Source organism: Melanotaenia boesemani, chromosome 23, assembly GCF_017639745.1.
Source record: "Melanotaenia boesemani isolate fMelBoe1 chromosome 23, fMelBoe1.pri, whole genome shotgun sequence".
NCBI classification, from domain to species: Eukaryota; Metazoa; Chordata; class Actinopteri; order Atheriniformes; family Melanotaeniidae; genus Melanotaenia; species Melanotaenia boesemani.
The window spans coordinates 4,673,031-4,693,883 of record NC_055704.1 but is presented as its reverse complement, the minus strand read 5'-3'; the positions used below and the strand labels follow the sequence as shown (position 1 = coordinate 4,693,883).

Below are 20,853 nucleotides of genomic sequence, written 5' to 3'. Positions count from 1 at the left end.
TTAGCATGTATGTTGAACCCACTGTTTTTGGATGTGGCCTTCTTCCAATTGCTATATCCATTTTCTGATGCAAATACACTTGTTTTTGACACAGCAAAATGTCTGCAGGCAAAGCAATAGGCTGCATCTTTTGAAGAAGAATATTCAAGCCATGACCAAGTGTTGTACCAAATGCTTTGGAAACTCCTCTTTGCTGCTCCATGAAGTGTTTTAGGGAATGTCTTTAAATCTGGCTGCACTACAGCGTCATCTTTGCATCTTGATATATCTAAAAGAAACACATACATACACACACACGCACACGAACACACACGCACACATGTATATATTTATACGCTTTTTTCAGCTTTTTAATGCACTTGTAGATTTCACTGACAATATGTTGTTTATTGTAACATCTAATGTCTGCACTAACCTAAATGGAGAATAGATACTGTACATACCAGGTGGTCCAGCTGGAATAAAGGGTGGATTTCCTGACTCTGTGCCTTCCTTTTCTCTTTTCTCTAAATCAGCCTCTTCTCCGCTGTCCTCTGTCTCTCTCAGTGATTCTGAAGACTTTTCCTCTTCATCCCCTGCATCACTTTCTTCACACTCAGTCATTCCTTCATCTGTTACTGTGGCTTTCTTTATCTGTGACCCTCCTGGTGTCTCTGCCATCTCTTCTTCCTCACATCTTCCTCCCATCTCTTTCCCCTTCTCATCATCTCTCACTTTCTTTCCAAAAAAACTGGAAATGTCTCCACTTTTAAATTTTCTTTTCATCGTGGCCTGTGGATTTCAAGCATCACAATTACATTATTTTCATCGCATAATATAAACAGCTTATAACAACATAAAGTGATTTATCACATTTACACAAGTCGCACGGTTATATTCAGACACGTGTTATTTTGCGCAGCCTATTTTTTATGTTACATGTCTTACAGTATGGATGGATGTAGAGTAACAGGGTTTCATTGTGCGGTCTTTTGCTCTAATCATCGTATAGAACCACCAGTCAGGCTTCAGCCCATAAAATAATGACCCCTAAACATTTCTGAGCCATGGAGAAACTGCTTTTGTGTTAACTGTTAGCAAAACTAATCAGGAAAATGTGCTCTAACAATACAAAACAGGAGTGAGTACTGCTAGCAAGCAATTAACGAGCGAGCGTGCTAAGCCGCGGTCATCCGTCTTTTTTCTTTTTTTTTAGGAGACATCTATTTTATAACTAGTTTATTTGTACTTAAAAACTTTGTGCCTTAGAGCATCACATGGCGAAAAAATAGCCTTACCTGTCCTACTTAATGACTCCACCCTTCCAGACTGAATACAGTCTCATTAACGAGGCGTGGTGACTGGTGCACTGTCGCGCAGCGGGATGCAAAAGGTGTCTGACGCAGGGCCGTAACTAAGCTTTTCGTGTGCCAAAGAGTTTAGTTTAAATTATGTTTTTTTTTTTCTTTGGTAAAATATTTTTCCAATTCAAACATGTGCTTTTAAACATTCAAGCAATTTGGTTTTATGAGATTCATTTTAAAGACATAAATATTGGGGGGGCAGTTGGGGGGGCATGGCTATAAACCAGGGGGGCTGTTGCCCCTCCTTGCCCCCCTGTAGATCCGCCCATGTCTGGAACAGTATAGTTTTGATTGGATGAAGACCTGTCATGTGAGACTAAAACGCCTCCTGTGGATTTTCCTGGAGCAGACTCACCTGTGAGCTGGGAGCGAATGTAGAAGTGGCAGAGACCTCCACCTGCATCTGAAAAGGCCTCCATCAGACCAGGCAGCAGGTTCACCTGCTCGCGCACACACACACACACACACACACAAACACACACACACAGGTGAGCTGTGTTGTTAGCCAACATGTCAGGTGACTTCAGGTAATCCAGGACAGGTGAGTCTCACCATCTGATGCTGCTGCAGCTGGGAGAAGTTGATCTTCCTCAGACAACTCCGCTCTGAACTGCTGAGACACAGCAGGAGGCTCCACCCCCCCATACCTATAACCGTGGACACATGGAGAGGAGTAAACAACAGTAACCACAGAAACACAGAGCGGAGTAAACACCTGTATCCACGGAAACACAGAGAGAAGGAAATACCCTTAACTACGGAAACACAGAGATGGGGATTGTGATCACTGGGGTGCCTAGCTCATGCACAGGGGACCGATGCCTGGCAGGGTTGGTGGACTGCTGAACCTGTGGCCCTCCTTTGCCTCCTTCTGTCTGGATGTATTGCCGTTCCTGTGGTATGCTGTCTCGGTTCTGGTCTCTGTGGTGGCTGCTGGGGATTGGGGCCCTCTCAGTCTGTCACTGATCCTTGGACGGGATGTGGTTGCATTTGCATAATCATTGAGCACAACTAACCTCTAATGCTTAGTACACACACCTACACACACTCCCACACACATTCAAGGCGGATTAATACTTGCGTGGCTTCTGCGTCTGCGTCAACGCTGTAGTTGCTGTGTAGGTCAGCAGAGACTCAACGCGCAACTCTTCCAGACCTGATGTGCACCCCTGCTACGCAGAAGGTTACGCGGAAGTACTCCCTTGTGATTGACAGTTTGGGATCACACAGTGATGGATATCTGGATCTTCTCGCTGAATTTGTGTGGTAACCACTGTTTTTAAAAACAATAGCCAGTGGATCAAGTTGATGAGAGGCTGATTGAATTATTTCTTCGTTTTCTTCGACAAGCTAATAAAGACACTGAACCATACTGGACGCCACTGTTGTTTTAAAACAGAAAATACCTACTGTACTGAAGTTAATCATCAAAAGAACTCCGACCTGGTGAGTTTATTGGCCGATGCCACCCCTACTGCCACCTTCAGGTTAGGAAGAGAAACTCCAACATGACACCAAAACAACGCGTACGCCCTACTCTTGAGTGTGAGAGAAAACTCACCAGCATCAGCTACTCCGTAGTCGACCGCACGAAGACGCCACACAAGTATAAATCTGCCTTAAATACGCCTTCAGACACACACCCACACGTATGTACTAGTTGCTATCGTATTCGATGCTCTTCAAGGTTTTTACAGTTTCTCTTCTCACAGGTGCCCCTATAGATTGTTGTTTACTGTTTTTTCCCGGTGTAGCAGCTGTTTAGTTTCTCTGTTTAGCTTTGACCCAGATTTCCTGCTTCTCTCCCCTGCTGAAGCTTTGCTGCTTTGCTCTTCTCTCTGCTTGCATTTTTCTGCCAATCTTCTTATTTTTCTACTCAAGAAATTTATGGACAACGGCTCCTGGATACTGAATCACTGGGACTGTATTCTGTGGTAGATTTGGTTGGATACTACTATTTTAAGACTCTTACAATATTGTCAGTGTCACGTCAGCGTGGCCTACAAATAGCAGAAGCCCTATCTCCAGCTACTCAGGACCTAACGCTAACTAGCCGCAAGATGCCTCCCTTCTCTACAGATGACTATCACAAACCTCTACAAAAGATCACCATGCTGGAAACAAAGATTCAATGGCTCAAGGTGAATGTGGAGGTGAATAGATTGTGTGGTAATACAACTTTGCCTTTTAATAAAAACAGCAGACAAGACCTTGCCAACACACAGCTAATTAGCACAAAATTGGCTGGAAAGAAATGGGACGACAGTTTACAAGGTAATAACACGGTCACTGATAGTCCTTCCTGGAAAGCTCATGGTGCAAAGCTGAAGAATAAATCATCTCACAGGGAAATGGGAGGATGAGTAATAGGCAGGGCCCAGTTTGCTGAGATTAGCTCCATGACCAGCTGGCCTGCTCTGCCATCAAGACCAAGCACCTCCTCAACTCCTCTCCCTAGCAAGACGCAGTCATAGCCAGTTGTTAAAAGGAGAACTATCAACAAGACCTCTCCTCAACAAGCAGACATGCAACTACAGAACAGGTTCGCTCCACTGCTGCAGGATTCTGGATCTACATGTGATGACCGAGATGAAATCTCCCTACACAACAAGGAAAGAACAAAGAACAACTCAGAAAGTAAGCGCAAACAGCTGGGCCTCAGACCTTGACATATACAGGCCATCTAAACACTGGGCAACATTTTCTAATGACTTTGTGAACAGCTGTCAGTAAACTGTGTCGACTTTGACTGTGTAGTTATTGTTGGTGATTTTAACATTCATGCTGATAACCCAGAGGACAGAGGGATCAAAGAATTGTGGTGATACATCTGTGATGTGTTCAGAGAATATAAACCTAGCAGAGCTCTTAGATCCAAAGACTCTGGTCAACTAGTCCAGACCAGAGTCCAGAGTAAACATGGAGAAGCAGCATTTAGCTGTTATGCTGCAAACAAATGGAACAAACTGCCAGTGGAGATTAAACTTTCACCAAATGTAGACATTTTTAAATCCAGGTTAAGAACATTTCTTTTCTCATGCGCCTATGCATGAAATCTGCACTGTAACTTTTTTAACTTATCTTGCTTTTAATCATTTTAATGTAATTTATTATTTTATTGTGATTATGTGTTGATGCCTTTTACTATTCTAAATATCTGTAATGTCTTTGTTTTATGTAAAGCACTTTGAATTGTCCTGTACATGAAATGTGCTATATAAATAAACTGCCTTGCCTTGTATTCTTGATAAATTTGGTCTAACTCAGCATGTGGAACAGAAGTCCCTCTCTGGATCTAGTCATCTCTAAAGGTCTGAATATTTCCATTAATGTCATTGCTCCCACCAAGGTGGAAGTGATCGCTGCCAAAAAGAGAGCTCCATGGAAAAATGCCACACTGGTAAGAGCTGAAAAACCAGAATGTGGACAAGCTGAATGCAGGTGGCGGAAAACACAGCTGCAGGTTCTCTATTAGATCTATAAAGAGAGACTGAGGATTTATAATCTGGAGCTGAGAGACGCAGACCATCTTTCTTTCTGACATCATTGCTAAGAACAGCAATAATGCTCGAGCCTTGTTCGTTGCTGTTGACAGGCTAACTAATCCTCCTGGGTCAGTAACCCCAGAACTTCTGTCCAACCGGGCCTGGAATGAGTTTGCTTCTTTCTTTACTGACAAAATCCAGAAAATCCAGGAATTTCGGCTCTGCAGTTAATTAGTTTGAGTCCTATTTAAAAGACAGGGACTACTTTGTGTCTATAGGTAACTATAAATCTGAGTGAACAAAGTAACCTGTGGAGTTCCCCAAGGCTCCATCCTGAGGCCACTGCTGTTCAAATGAAGACAAACCTGAAATAATAGTTTTTGGAGCCAAAGGAAGAAAGATTAAAAGTCAGTTCTCAGCTTCAAACAGCAAAGTTCAAAGCTACCGACCAAGCCAGAAACCTGGGAGTAGTCCTGGACTCAGACTTGGACCTGTAGACTGGACTACTGCAATACTGTCCTCACAGGTCTCCCTAAAAAGTCCATCAGACAGCTGCAGGTAGTCCAGAACGCTGCTGCTCCAGTCCTCACTAAGACCAGAAAAGTAGATCCTAGAACTCCAGTCCTCACTAAGACCAAGAAAGTAGATCCTAGAACTCCAGTCCTCACTAAGACCAAGAAAGTAGATCCTAGAACTCCAGTCCTCACAAAGACCAAGAAAGTAGATCCTAGAACTCCAGTCCTCACTAAGACCAAGAAAGTAGATCCTAGAACTCCAGTCCTCACAAATACCAGGAAAGTAGATCCTAGAACTCCAGTCCTCACAAAGACCAGAAAAGTAGATCCTAGACCACCAGTCCTCACTAAGACCAGGAAAGTAGATCCTAGAACTCCAGTCCTCATTAAGACCAGGAAAGTAGATCCTAGACCACCAGTCCTCACTAAGACCAGGAAAGTAGATCCTAGAACTGCAGTCCTCATTAACACCAGGAAAGTAGACCCTAGATCTCCAGTCATCTAAGAGCAGGAAAGTACATCCTAAAACTCCAGTCCTCACAAAGACCAGGAAAGTAGATCCTAGAACACCAGTACTCACAAAGATCCGGAAAGTAGATCTTAGACCACCAGTCCTCACTAAGACCAGGAAAGTAGATCCTAGAACTCCAGTCCTCACTAAGACCAGGAAAGTAGATCCTAGACCACCAGTCCTCAATAAGACCAGAAAAGTAGATCCTAGAACTCCAGTCCTCACAAAGACCAAGAAAGTAGATCCTAGAACTCCAGTCCTCACAAAGACCAGGAAAGTAGATCCTAGAACTCCAGTCCTCACAAAGACCCGGAAAGTATATCCTAGACCACCAGTCCTCACTAAGACCAGGAAAGTAGATCCTAGAACGCCAGTCCTCACTAAGACCAGAAAATTAGATCCTAGACCACCAGCCCTCACTAAGACCAGAAAAGTAGATCCTAGAACTCCAGTCCTCATTAAGACCAGGAAAGTAGATCCTAGACCACCAGTCCTCACTAAGACCAGGAAAGTAGATCCTAGAACTGCAGTCCTCATTAACACCAGGAAAGTAGATCCTAGAACTCCAGTCCTCATTAAGACCAGGAAAGTAAGATAATCTTTATAATCTTTATTAGTCCCACATGGGGAAAGTTCCCCGTTACAGCAGCTCAAAATGAGATAAAACAAGTTAAATAAAATACAATTAAATGAAAGGAACATTATATACACTATACAATCAAAGTGCATAATTAGCTGTCGGTCATAGTGTCATGTGAGTGTGGGTTCCGGTGATGCAGTAGAATGTGATGCAGCATTATACAGTCTGATTGCTGTGGGTATGAAGGACCTGTGGAAGCGTTCCCTTTTACACTTCGGGTGTAGGAGTCTTTCACTGATGGAGCTGCCTAAGGCCCCCATAGTCTGATGCAGAGGGTCGATGATGGCGGACAGTTTTGCCAGAACTCTCCTCTCCACCACCACCTCAATGGAGTCCAAAGGGCAGCCACAGACTGAGCTAGCTCTTTTTACAAGTCTATTGAGTTTGTTCTTGTCCCGCTCAGACCACCCTCCACCCCAATACAGCACAGCATAAAAAATCACGGATGCCACCACAGTCTCGTAGACAGTTCTCAGCAGTTGCCTGCTCACGCCGAAGGATCCCAGCCTCCTCAGTAGGTATAGACGACACTGACCCTTCTTATAAAGAGAGTTAGTGTTATCTGTCCAGTCCAGTTTATTATTTAGGTGGACACCCAGGTACTTGTATGTCCTCACTCTCTCGATGTCAAGTCCCCGAATGTTTAACAGTGCAGTAGAGGAGGGTTTTCTTTGGAAATCGATCACCATCTCCTTTGTCTTGCTGGCATTTACTAGAAGGTGATTCTGCTCACACCAGTCGACAAAGTCCATGATGACCTTCCTGTACTCGCAGTTGTTCCCCTTGGACACACATCCCACTATGGCAGTGTCATCGGAGAACTTCTGGAGGTGACAACTGTCCGTGGAATACCTGAAGTCAGATGTGTACAGGGTGAAGAGGAAAGGTGATAAGTACTGTGCCCTGAGGGGCCCCTGTGACACAGAAAACCACATCCGACACACAGTCCCTCATGGTCATGGGTCATGGTATGACCCATGCAGCCAGATGGTCACTGACCCCCGCCCTCTCCAGCTTCATCCTGAGTAGTAAAGGTTGAATCGTATTAAAAGCACTGGAGAAATAAAAATAGTGATCCTCACAGTGTTTCCAGTGCCCTCCAGTTGAGACAGGGATCTCTGCAGCAGGTAGATGACAGCGCCATCCACCCCAATGCCAGGCTGGTATGCAAACTGCAGAGGATCCATATTTGGGCTTACCCGGGAGCAGAGATGGTTAAGAACGATCCTCTCCAGTGCCTTCATCAGGTGAGAGGTTAAGGCCACAGGTCTGAAGTGGATGGGCTCCTTGGCACACGGGATCTTGGGTACTGGGACCACACAGGAAGTTTTCCACTTGATCGGAACTCTTTCCAGACTCAGGCTCAGGTTAAAGATGTAGCAGACCACCTGACATAGCTGGTCTGCACAGTCCCTGAGGAGTCTGGGGCTGATGCCATCAGGACCTGTGGCTTTCCTGGTTTTGATCTTCTTTAGTTGCACTCTCACCTGATCCACTGTCGGTGTGAGGAGAGAAGGGGGTGGTGGAGAGGAGAGCCCCAGATGTGGTGGTGGGAGTGAGGGGGATGGTAAGAGCTCCGGAGATGGTGGTAGTGGTGAGGGGGAGGGTGAGAGACCCAGAGAAGATGGTGATGGTGGTTGAAGTGAGGTGTCAAACATGCAAGGGGAGCTGGGGGTATGCTGGTCTGTGCTCAAGCTGACAGGGTTGGGAGTAGGTCCAGTATCAAATCTGTTGAAAAAGAGATTTAGCTTGTTAGCCCAGTCTCTATCTCCAGATGCAGGATTCCTCCTCTTGCCCTTGCCCTGCCCTGAAATAGTTTTGAGTCCTCTCCAAACCTCCCTTGCGTTGTTCTGCTGCAGGTGGTCCTCCATTTTCCTCCTGTAGCTGTCCTTACACTCTCTGATCTTTCTTTTAAGATCCCTCTGTGTCCTCCTCAGTTCTTCTCTGTCTCCAGATTTGAAAGCCCTTCTTTTCTCCTGCAGCAAGGCTCTCAGCTCAGGAGTCACCCAAGGCTTGTTGTTTGAGAAACACCGCACCCTCCTGGTGGGCAAGGTGGACTCTACACAGAAGTTAATGTAATCAGTGATGCAGTCCATTAAACTGTCAATGTCCTGTCCGTGTGGCCCACAGAGCACCTCCCAGTCAGTGGTGTCAAAACAGTCCCTCAGTGCCTCACTGGCCTCCTCAGACCACATTTTCACACACCTTTTGGTGGGGGGCAATCTCTTCACTATAGGTATGTAAACAGGGAGCAGATAGACCAGGTTATGGTCTGAGCAGCCAAGTGGGGGGAGTGGGTGGGCGCTGTAGCCGTCTGCTGTGTTTGCATACAGCAGGTCCAGAGTTTTATTGCCCCTGGTGCAGCAGTCCACATACTGATGGACGTTAGGGAGAGTAGCAGACAGGGAAGCATGGTTAAAGTCCCCAGTGATGAGAAGAAAGGCTTGAGGATGAGCTGTCAGTAGTTGTGCCACAACACTGTGGAGAAGCTCACAGGCTGCATTGGCGTTGGCCGAGTGGGAGGTGTACACTGTTATTGCGATGACATGTGAAAACTCCCTCGGCAGGTAGTACGGCCGGATGCTAACAGCTAGCAGCTCAATATCCCTAGTACATCGTTGCTCCTTAACATGAGTGTGCCTAGGGTTACACCGCTTGTTGTTCACAAACATCGCTAGTCCCCCGCCCTTCTTCTTACCACTCTCCCTTAAGTTTCTGTCCGCTCTGACAAAATGAAATCCGTCCAGCTGCACCAGTGAGTCCGGGGTGAGCTCGTTTAGCCAGGTCTCCGTGAAGTGAATCAGACTGCACTCCCGGTACTCCCGCTGTAGCCTCGTTAGCGCCGCTAGCTCTTCCATCTTGTTTATGAGAGACCTCACGTTTCCCGTGATAACAGATGGAAGGCATGGTTTGTACCGTCGTCTCCTCTCACGGCGCTTAACTCCGGCTCTGCATACCCTCCTCCTCCTTAGTAGACCCTAGAACTCCAGTCCTCAGATCTTTACACTGGCTTCCTGTCTGTCAAAGAACCAACTTCAAAATCCTGCTGTAACCTGAATGGTTTAGGACCAGAATCCATTCAGGATCTTCTGGTTCATTATGAAGCAACCAGATCCCTTAGGTCAACAGGATCAGGTCTACTTTCTGTCCCCAGAGTCAGAACTAAACGTGGAGAGGCAGCATTCAGCTTTTATGCTCCTCACACGTGAAACAAACTTCCAGGTCTGCTGACTCGGCAGTATTACATCAGAGTTAAAAACTTCTCTGTTTGCTGCCTTTTATTTAAACAACTGTTAATTCATCTCACAAGATCTTGATGTTTTGTATTCTATGCATTAAATTTTTTTTTAGCTTTTTTTCTGTTTTTATTTAATTTCTTTTATTTCTTTTAAAGTTTGTTTTCAGTGCACTTGTTATTCCTTCCTGCACCCTGCTGTAATGCTTTTAATGTTTTATGTAAAACACTTTGAATTGTCTTGTACATGAAATGTGATGTACAAAGAAACTTGCGATGCCTTTGTGGTGTGTTTTCTACCTTTTGTTTTTTCTTCCTTTTCTATTTCTCCCTATTTCTCCTCTATCCACCATTTTCCTTCTGTTTCTCTGGTCCGTCCAGCGGTTATAAGCAAAAACATATTTTGAAATATAAATAATAAATAACAACATTTAAGATTCAAGGGGTGCCCCGTATCAAAAAGGCTCCTCCTGGCAGAGTAAATTTGTTCAGCACAATACGGCAGCCGGACCATCATTCTGCTGTCATGATGCTGGACAGGACAGGTTAGAAAAATAAATAAATAAAAACATGAAAACATGGGGAGTAAAATGTGCAGGAACTCTTCAGCTGAGACCTGAAGCTCAGACTTGATGTGCTTGGTGGCCAGCGGGGGGAGCTGTTTAACCAGCAGGACAAAATCATTCCTTCCTGCACACGCTGTAATCATTGTAATCCTGCACCCCGATATATATATAATATAATGTATAATATAATATAATATAATCTTCATTGTCTCTTGTTGTCTATGTGTTTTTTAAATGTGGTGAAATGTGACCTGATGATGCTCAACTGAAGTCAGAGTTGATCCTTATTTAACTGGTCATTTAGACAAACAGAGAGGAGGATTACTGAACCAAAAGGTCTGCTGGTTTTCTCTACAAACAGAAAAGTGAAGCAGTGGAGGAGAAGTGGAGTTCAGGTTGTTGTTGAGTGGAAGTGGCTGAAGAGGAGGTCTGAACAAACACAGACAGGAACATGTGGAAGTGATTATGGAGAAGTTCTGCAGTGAAGTTTGGTTGGGCCTGTTTCCAGCAGGAAGACAAGAAGAAGAAAAGGACGCTAAGGACGATGGAATAAAGACGATAAAGATTCTGTCAGAATCATCAAACTAGATAAGCAACTGCAACAAACAGGGTTGAGTTTTTTATTCCACATTCAGGGAGACTGAGATGATCTGCAGCCTGAATCATGAAAGGTAGGTAAATAAGTAAATAAACAAACAATAACAAGCAAACAACAAGCCTCCTGGACATGTTCCAGCTATCAAGTTATGTAGAAACAAGTTGGGAGAAACTTTGGTTTTCAGGTCCAGAGAGAGAGAAAGAGAGAGAGAGATGCAGACAGAGACAATAGTCTGTTACCATGGTAACTAAGTCCATCCATTTATTTTCTGTACTGCTTCTTCTAATTAAGGGTCACGGGGAAGCTGGAGCCTATCCCAGTAATTAGCAGGCGAGAGTCGGGTGAACCTGGACAGGTCGCCAGTCCATCGCAGAGCCAACACAGACAGACAAACAACCATTCACATTCATTCCATGTCATTCCTCACATTCATTAATTTAGAGTGACCAGCTAACCTAACATTGTGTCTTTGGATGGTTGGAGGAAGCCAGAGTACCTGGAGAGAACCCACGCATACATGGGGAGAACATGCAAACTCCACACACAAGAACAATGTTCCAACCACCCCCCAGCTGGGGCTCAAACCAGCGACCTTCCCTACACCACTGTGCAGCCCAACAGGTTTTTCTACGGTGGCTGCAGGCTCAGTTAAATCCAGGTGTTAAGAAATATGTGGGGGTGAAAAGGGTGGAGCTCCTCTCTGGGTCAGCAATGAGGTCCTGCCCCAAATGGAAGAGTTCCAGTATGTCTGGGTCTTGTTCACAGTGAGGGAAGGATGGAGCAGGCGATCTACAGGAGGATCGGTGCAGCGTCTGCAGTGATGTGGACTCTATATTGGTCTGTCCTGGTGAAGAAGGAGCTGAGTTGAAAAGAGAAGATCTAGATTTACTGGTTGATCTACATTTCTACCCTCACCTACGATCAGGAACCGAAAGCACCAGAACATGAATACAAGTGGCCAAAATGAGTTTTATTTGCAGGGTGGCCGGGCTCTCACTTAGAGATAGGGTGAGAAGCTCAGTGATCCGGGAGGGGCTCAGAGTAGAGTTGTTCCAGATGAGGTGGCTCAGGAATCTGGTCAGGATGCCTCCAAACAACGTGGAACATTAGTCAGTGCACGGTTTCCGGTACGATTACAGCTTACATGTCAGAACTTGGATGCTATGTTTAGTGAGTTTTCAGTCCCCCCTTAGCAATTCCATGCAATGTTTACTCCTCTCAACAAGCAGGGGAACTTGTAGGACCCTCCCCCGCCTAAAATTACTCATCAGCTTCAGTCTTTCACGGCTTCAATCCCAACTCCCACCATCAGTCCCAGCTCCCAGCATCAGTCCCAACTCCCACCATCAATCCCAACTTCCAGCATCAGTCCCAACTCCCACCATCAGTCCCAGCTCCCAGCATCAGTCCCAGCTCCCAGCATCAGTCCCAGCTCCCAGCATCAGTCCCAACTCCCAGCATCAGTCCCAACTCCCACCATCAATCCCGACTTCCAGCATCAGTCCCAACTCCCACCATCAGTCCCAGCTCCCAGCATCAGTCCCAGCTCCCAGCATCAGTCCCAACTCCCAGCATCAGTCCCAACTTCCAGCATGAGTCCCAGCTCCCAGCATCAGTCCCAACTCCCAGCATCAGTCCCAACTCCCACCATCAGTCCCAACTTCCTGCATCAGTCCCAACTCCCACCATCATTCCCAGCTCCCAGCATCAGTCCCAGCTCCCAGCATCAGTCCCAACTTCCTGCATCAGTCCCAACTCCCACCATCATTCCCAGCTCCCAGCATCAGTCCCAGCTCCCAGCATCAGTCCCAACTTCCTGCATCAGTCCCAACTCCCACCATCAGTCCCAGCTCCCAGCATCAGTCCCAGTTCCCACCATCAGTCCCAACTCCCACCATCAGTCCCAGCTCCCATCATCAGTCCTAGCTCCCAGCCTCAGTCCCAACTCCCACCATTAGTCCCAACTTCCAGCATCAGTCCCAGCATCAGTCCCAACTCCCAGCATCAGTCCCAACTCCCACCATCAGTCCCAACTTCCTGCATCAGTCCCAACTCCCACCATCATTCCCAGCTCCCAGCATCAGTCCCAACTCCCAGCATCAGTCCCAGCTCCCAGCATCAGTCCCAGCTCCCAGCCTCAGTCCCAACTCCCACCATCAGTCCCAGCTCCCAGTATCAGTCCCAACTCCCAGTATCAGTCCCAACTCCCAGTATCATTCCCAACTCCCACCATCAGTTCCAGCTCCCAGCCTCTGTCCCAACTCCCACCATCATTCCCATTCATTTTTTGGTATTGAAATGCAATTTTCCAGACATTGCTAGAGTTTACAATATTAAAGTCTGTGTCTTTTATTTGATTCATTCAACGTTAACTCAAACACACACACACACACACACACACACACACATATATATATATATATATTTATATACATGCACTATCGTTCAAAAGTTTGGGGTCACTTCCCTATTGAATCCCATGGCAAAGTGACCCCAAACTTTTGAACGGTAGTGTATATATATATATATATATATATATATATATATATATATATATATATATATATATATATATATATATATATATATATATATATCTACACATCGTTTGTGTGAATTTATTGGAAGATTGAGTTATCCTCGGTTAAGCAGATTCAGGGTTTTCCTGAATGGAAACAGGATGTCTCCACCCAGCCCAAATCACAGGAAACAGGAATCACACACACTGAGCAGGTCTGTGTGGAAATCCACAAGCTGGACCTTAAACTGAGCATGTGTGAGTTTCCAACTGCTGCACTGTGATTGGTCAGATTCTGGTGTGGGTGTGTTTACCCTGCTGAGTTTTCAGAAAGCTGCTGGTCTCTGCGTATCTGGACACGTGGACCTTGTAGTCCATCTGCTGCAGGACCCGCTGGTGAAGCTGAACCCCAGTGTCAGAGAGCGGGTGTTGACCAGTCAGAACAACGGCCCGGCGGTACTGGGGGGGGCTCTGAGATGAGATCTGGACCTGAGGAAGAGATGGCAAGAGAATCAGTTCACCTGTACAGCCCTGCTGATCTGGACCTTCTACTCTATAAAGAGGGATTAAAAGAAAGTCTTTTTTATTTTGACAAGTCTGGATCATCACTATTCCATCATCATGGCTTAAATGAGTCCCTGCTGAGTTACCATGGCAACTACTGCTGAAAAAATAGTTGCCACAGTAACTAATCACTGTTGGGTTTGTTTAAATGTGGTCTGAAAGCACATGTGATGGGTTGGAACAGGATTCCTAACAGAGCGCTCCTCCAGATGAATTCTGGACCCAGTTCTCTAAAGTAATTAAAGGTCTTAAAAATGCAATAGTCAAACATTAGATGCAGCGAGCGGCAGCAGAAAAAAAGGCCAAGGGTGGCTACCTGATCCAGATCATCATGTCCGACACCTGGACCTGGATCAGTGATGATCAGATTGTGGAAGATATTTATGTTTGATTTTCTCAGCTACTCAGATTTCTTCAGATAAGGGTAAAGATGTTACTTGATGTAAACATGTTATAGTTTCCCTCTGGAGATGAAAGTCATACAGTTAGCTTCATTCCAGATCAACTGGGTCATCTCACGTTCATGAACATTATTAGTGTGCTGGATGCAGTCTAGGAGTCAGTATAGGTCCTGGACACAGTCTAAGAATCCATCTGGGTCCTGGAAGTGGTCTAGGAGTTTTAAAGGGATAATGAATAAAAACAACCACAAACCAGAGGACCAGCCGTGTTTAACTTGTGTGTACGTGCATGCGTGTACATGTATGTATGTGTGTGTGTGTGATTAACGACGTGTGTCTGTCAGTTGTCAGTTTACGCTAGGTTTTATATATTTTATGATCAGACACAAGGGCAGGACAGACTGAAAATATCTGGCACACATTCCAACAGCAGCTCTGAATCTGACTGGTTCACATGGCTGTCAATCATCCAGAGGAAAAATTAAACCCGCGTGCTGTTCATCCCCTCAGAAGCTAAAAATACCAACAATGAGCCAGAAGTGGCATGAGCACAAGTCTATTCAGGAATCTGCCCGTTTAAGAAGTCATGTGACCCTGAAGGGATCATGAGATGTTTAAAGTTTCTGTTCCAACTCAGCTTTAGTCCCAAAGTCAGGAACAGTCTCACAGCAAACTACTAGCATAGATTTATTATCTCATCTGAACCTGAAGGGAGTCTTTAAAACAGCTGAAGATCAGCAGTATGAAAGTGAGGCATTCCTGAATCTGTTGCAGCGAAGATAATTCCTCCGACAGCTCGTAATTTACATTTATTCCAGAACAGCTTGATGAGACCAGACCAGAACCAGGTCTCGCTTCCTGCTACTAGGACAGGTCAGAAACATTTTCAGGAGATATCTTGACCACATGCATGAACCTCCATGACATTCACAAGGAAAGATCACTCATCCACCATGATTCACATGGATACATCACACATCCATGATGATTCACATAGATATGCCACACATTACATTTTTAACTTCCTGCTTTGAACTTTGCTGTGGTCTTCACATCCAGATGGTATGAAGATTATTGTCCACACGGGGTCTTTCCATATTCTAGGTGGAAAACTGGCTCTGAGATCCTGAAGAAAGACTTTTCTCTGCTGTTGGAGAGACTGTGTCAGTTTGGAGCACAATCTTTACATTTCAGGACTCATTCATACAGCAGGTAAAGGAATTGAACTTTTCAGTAGACTTCTTGGCCTGAACACATGGTTATCAAACGCATGTATCACCCATGGGATAAACTTTTTTTTTTTTTAACCTTTTCTGTCCAGCATCATAGCAGCAAAATGATAATCTGGTTGCTTTATTGTGCTGAACAAATTTGCTCTGCCAAGGGGAGGCCTATGGGTAAGGCTCCTCTTGATAATCTGATTCATTTATTTATTTATTTACTTTGAATCACAGAATCTTTGTAATCTTGCTGGACCTGACCTGAGGGGACAGAAAAAGATGGAAAATAGCAAAAAGATGCAAAAGGGAAAGAAGAGAGGAGACAAAAACATCACAGACAGAAGGAAACGACCCTTCAATCCACACCATCACCAGACAATAAACTGTTACACCTGTACATGAACACACCAGAAAATTTCCTACAATTTTTACAAAAAAAAAACAAAAAAAAAAAAAACAGAGCTGCTAGTCATTAAGAGTTTTTAAATAATAACCAAATCAAAAAGACATATCATGAAAGTAGCATAACAGCGACCAGATACTAACTCACAGGAAAAATATCTCTTAGTATAAAAACCCACTGGACAACTCAGTGACTGTGTCAGCATGCAGAGCATGAGGAAGAAGAGTGATCCGTGATGAAGAGTGATAAGTGAGATCGTGCACATGCGACCACGCCTCTATGGAGGCCAGCGGCAGACCAGGGCAGCCCAGAGACCCGAGCCCCCAGCAGCAGCCCCAGAGCACTAACCCAAGCAACCCCACCACGAAGACGACTCCAGCCCCACCCGAAGGGTGGCAGAGGAGAGCCCCAGCAAGAGCCCCCCACAGTCTTGGGGCACAGGTCCCAGTGGGCCAAGGTTGGCAGCCCCTGGCCCCGCTAGGGACCGGCCACCCAGGGCAGACCAAGCGAAGGGCAGAGGGCCCCAGGAGCCCAGAAGCAGCCACCCCACCCCCCAAAGGCAGAGGGCTCGCACCATGCCTAGGAGGACCAGGCCCCCCCAGACAACCACCCGGTGTAGGCCAGCACACACCCCGATGTTCCAGCCGCACACTCCGGGAACCAGGGCGCCATATACCCCCTCCCCCCACCCTCCACCTACTCCAATCTGCACCTAATATAACCCCACACTCACACTGTCCGTACCCACCAGATGACAGTGAGCCCCAAGCAATACCCCCCCCCCAAAGTACCCACACCTGACCCAGCACCCACAGAGCCAGCAGCCCACTAGCGCAGCCACCTCCAGGCCCACCCAGGCCCCCCCCACAGGGTCATGTCACCAATTGTAAGCAGCGATTCAGACCTGATGGTGTCCATCCAAATGTAACTGGATGCAGATTACTTGGTGCACACTTGCGTCATGCTGCTGGGACGGCAAACCCAAACATGATGTACAGATAAGAGCGAAGGACACAGCAGAGAAGCGATCAACTCCCAGCTCTCCCCCCTCATCAGACCCTCTTCTCCACATCACCCAAGGTCTCCAAAGGATGTCTCTATCCAGGCCTGAATCCCAGCGACCACCATCTACCAAAAACCACAGGGCTCCCCCTCCTCATCCTCCTCTTAGATCATCTGTCCTGGCAGAGCAGGGCACGGGAGGATGTGCAGGAGGTTCACAGAGCAGCAGCAGAATTCTCAACAAAGATAACATGCCATGATGCGTTCAGGGTCCTTGCTGTAGTTTTGTTACTACTGACAGCTGTTCTGAGATCAAGTCTGGACCAAGTAGGATTCCTGTGTTAGTAAAATAAGGAATCGAACACGGTCAGCTTGTGGGGTGAATGGATCTAATCTGTTAACTGTACCTTGTATAACTCAGAATACAACAGAGACCAGTGTAAACTTCATAAAGCTGCTGTACTTAATATTAGATCTCTGTCCAACAAGTCACTGTTAGTTAATGACTTCATCATTTCTCACAGTTTAGATTTTTTTTTTTTCTGACAGAAACATGGTTAACAGAAGACACAAGTGCTATTACAGTTTAGGCCCAGAATACATCTGTGAAATGTTCAGAGAATATAAACCTAGCAGAGCTCTTAGATCCAAAGACTCTGGTCAACTAGTCCAGACCAGAGTCCAGACTAAACATGGAGAAGCAGCATTTAGCTGTTATGCTGCAAACAAGTGGAACAAACTGCCAGTGGAGATTAAACTTTCACCAAACATAGACACTTTTAAATCCAGGTTAAAACGTTTCTTTTCTCATGCAGCAATGCATGAAATCTGCACACCAACTTTTAACTTATCTTGCTTTTAATCATTTTAATTTTATTGTTTTTGTTGCTGCCTTTTACTACTTTTTAATGTCTTCTTTGCACCATCTGTAATGCTTTTAATGTTTTATGTAAAGCACTTTGTATAATATTGCACATGAAATGTTTTGTACAAATGAACTTGCATTGCCTTGATAATTCATGCACACACATCATGCATCCACCATGATTGACATGACAGCATCACACAGCTGCTGCAGGTTTGTCGGCTGCATCCATGATGAGAATCTCCCGTTCCACCACATCCCAAAGCTGCTCTACTGGACTCAGATCTGGTGGCTGTAGAGGCCGTTGGAGTCCAGTGAACTCATCATCATGTTCTAGAAAGCAGGTGGAGATGATCTGAGCTTTGTGACATGGTGCATTATCCTGCTGGAAGTAGCATCAGAAGATGCTCCACTGTGGTCATAAAGGGATGGACATGGTCAGCAACAATACTCAGTTAGGCTGTGCTGGTTAAACCATAAAACCAGAGGTCTATCTCATCTATCATCAGAACTAGTGTGTAAACTGTGATGGATAGCTTAGCCTTTAGGTGATGGAGGATGGGATAGATCCAGCCACTAACTGTAGTTTTATTCAGAGACTCTATCTGGTAAATCCACAATGATCCATGATAACAGCATTATTTATCACATTTCATCAAAAAAACATCACTATCACTACTATGTTGCTAAGAAACTTCTATTTAGACCTGGACATGATGATGAAGCCATTTCCTATCAAACTTTCCACCAATCAGAGAGCTTAAATTGACGGTAACGTCCAATCAGGAGCAGCCAAAGATCAACCAGTGAGCAGAAAGTTCTATGTGTGTGTGAAAAGAAGAAAATCTGACAGGGTCGGTACACAGTCTGATGAGAGAAAAACAGGATGTTTTCTGGAACAAGAGACTAAAATACTTCAGAACTCTTTCTGAAACAAGTTCAAAATCATCTGACCAATCAGATCTGATCGGGAAATATTGATCCTCTGAGTTTTGATCATTTTAGAGCAGTGATCAGAGGAAACTTTGATCTCAAATTCAAACAATTTAATCATTTTAACTGTTAGTTTGATAACGTGATGTCCCTGTAATCATTAATTAAAACACAAACAATGAGTTATTTTTAATATAATAGATGTGGGAGCTGGGGCTTTTATATATAAAACAAACTAAGACTGTTCTATAAATAAAATCTCCAGCCACCAGGAAATCTATTAGATAGAAAATACATTTATTTAGAAAATAGAAAATATTTTTTGTGTTATTTTCTAAATGACGTTATCAAATTGGCGTTTAAAGGGTTAACATAATTTAAATAATTACATTTGGTCGTTCTGATCAAGATTGAAGTTGATTAAGCGCAAAAAAGGTGAAAAATATCCTATTTTTTTCTCCCTCGAAGTTCCTGAGACGTTTTCTCTTCTAATGACCTGAACGTGTAAATTTGTCATTTAATAAAACAGAACATTTAAAACTTTCTCGTAAAATCACCTGATATGAGGGAAACATTCAGACACTGAGTCCATGACACAGACTTCGCGGGACAGGACTTTCCACACGCGCACGGGACAGGTGAGACTCACCTGCGTGTCGCCCTGCAGATCCTCCAGACTGGAGATGAAGCTCCGGGTCTCCTCATCTGACGGCCGGGTCCTGTCCACCATCAGGGTCTGATAGCAGAGACAAAGCAGCGCGAGCACGAGCAGCGAGCCAGAACACGCGCGCCGGCGGAACAGCATCCCGACGCTCCTGAGGAAGAGGAGGCCGCCTGAAGCCAGGAGGCACCGCATGAAAGGAAATCTTCACTTCAGCTTCATCACCGCGCCGCTGAGGAAGAGGAGGATTTCAGGTCTACAGCAGAAACATCTAAAAGTTCGGTCCGAGCGGTCGAACCGAGTCAGCTCTCCGCCTCAGGGGGTCACGTGGGTTTAAAGAGACTTCAAAGAAGAGCTTCGCTCTTTCATCCTCCTCTTCCTCTCTGCGTCTGAAGGTTGGGTATATATGGAGAAAAAGTTTGCTAAAAGCGGAGAAAGTTCCGCGAACGTTGCGCCAGTTTTCCGTTAAACTTCACCATCTGGTCCGAGTTAAGTCCAGCAGGAGGAGCAGGAGCGGGAGGGGATCAGGTTTCATAGCCACTCTTCTTCTTCTCCGCTTTTAACTTATTGCTCACAAACACGATGAAGACGCTCCTCTTCCTCACTGTCAGCCAGGGTCTGCAGCTCTGTAGGAGGTCAGCACCTCCTCCTCCTCGGGTTATTTCTAGAACACACACGTTCCCAGCTTGTGTACTAGTCAACTCAGGAAAAGTATCATTTTAAAGAAACAGAAGCAAAACTTCTGATGTTTAAACCATGAAGCAGACACACATATGTGTGTGTGTGTGTGTGTGTGTATACCCACAACGTAATGATCAACGATCTCTCCTCTTCTCTTCTCTGCCTCCACTGTACTCTGGTGTCCCACAGGGTTCCAGTCTAAACAACCAAACAGAGTCTGTGATCGGGGCAAGTTTCTCTCAGCTTTGCCTTCAAACCATCTCTCATCCAAAAGGACTTTGAAAAAACAGTTTCAATGTCCTCTACATTGGAATAAACTAGGCCTCTCTGCACCATTTACAACTCTTGGAGAATGCAGCTGTCTGGCTCCCAACCCCCCACAACCACCCCATGAGCACCCTCCCTCCTCCTCCACCTATTACCACCCACCCCCACCCTTGCTCCTCCACTCACTTACCCCTTACCTCTATACCCCTCACTCACAGCCTCCCTTGCACCGCACCCACGAACACTCGCTCTTACACACCACATCAGACTTAACCCTCCCATCATGCCCTGTGGGAGACACTCCCAGTGGACCAGAGGATAGCGAGCCCCAAATCCGGCACCACCACAACAGCTCCTCCAGAAGCAGCAGACTGGGAACGCCCCCAGGGCCAGCAGCAACCCCATCACCCCAGACAGACAGGACACGGCCCATGGAGCGAATGCC

At 45.5% G+C, this 20,853-nt stretch overlaps 1 protein-coding gene across 3 annotated transcripts in view; it reads right to left on the bottom strand.

Annotated features, from left to right (window-relative positions):
* Nucleotides 1–20,100, bottom strand: part of cped1 (cadherin-like and PC-esterase domain containing 1) — a 40,549-nt gene extending 20,449 nt beyond the window's left edge. For 2 of the 3 annotated variants that reach the window (XM_041977857.1, XM_041977858.1), the window contains exons 1-4: nucleotides 19,449–20,100; nucleotides 13,726–13,900; nucleotides 1,896–1,990; nucleotides 1,699–1,783 (exon numbers count right to left, since the gene is read on the bottom strand). In XM_041977857.1, coding sequence (XP_041833791.1) covers nucleotides 1,699–1,783; nucleotides 1,896–1,990; nucleotides 13,726–13,900; nucleotides 19,449–19,655 — 562 coding nt within the window. In that variant the 5' untranslated portion in view covers nucleotides 19,656–20,100. Of the gene's footprint in view, nucleotides 1–443; nucleotides 1,200–1,698; nucleotides 1,784–1,895; nucleotides 1,991–13,725; nucleotides 13,901–19,448 lie in introns of those variants that run through there. The other variant, XM_041977859.1, reaches the window with a different exon arrangement.
* Between the last annotated feature and the right edge of the window lie 753 nt (nucleotides 20,101–20,853).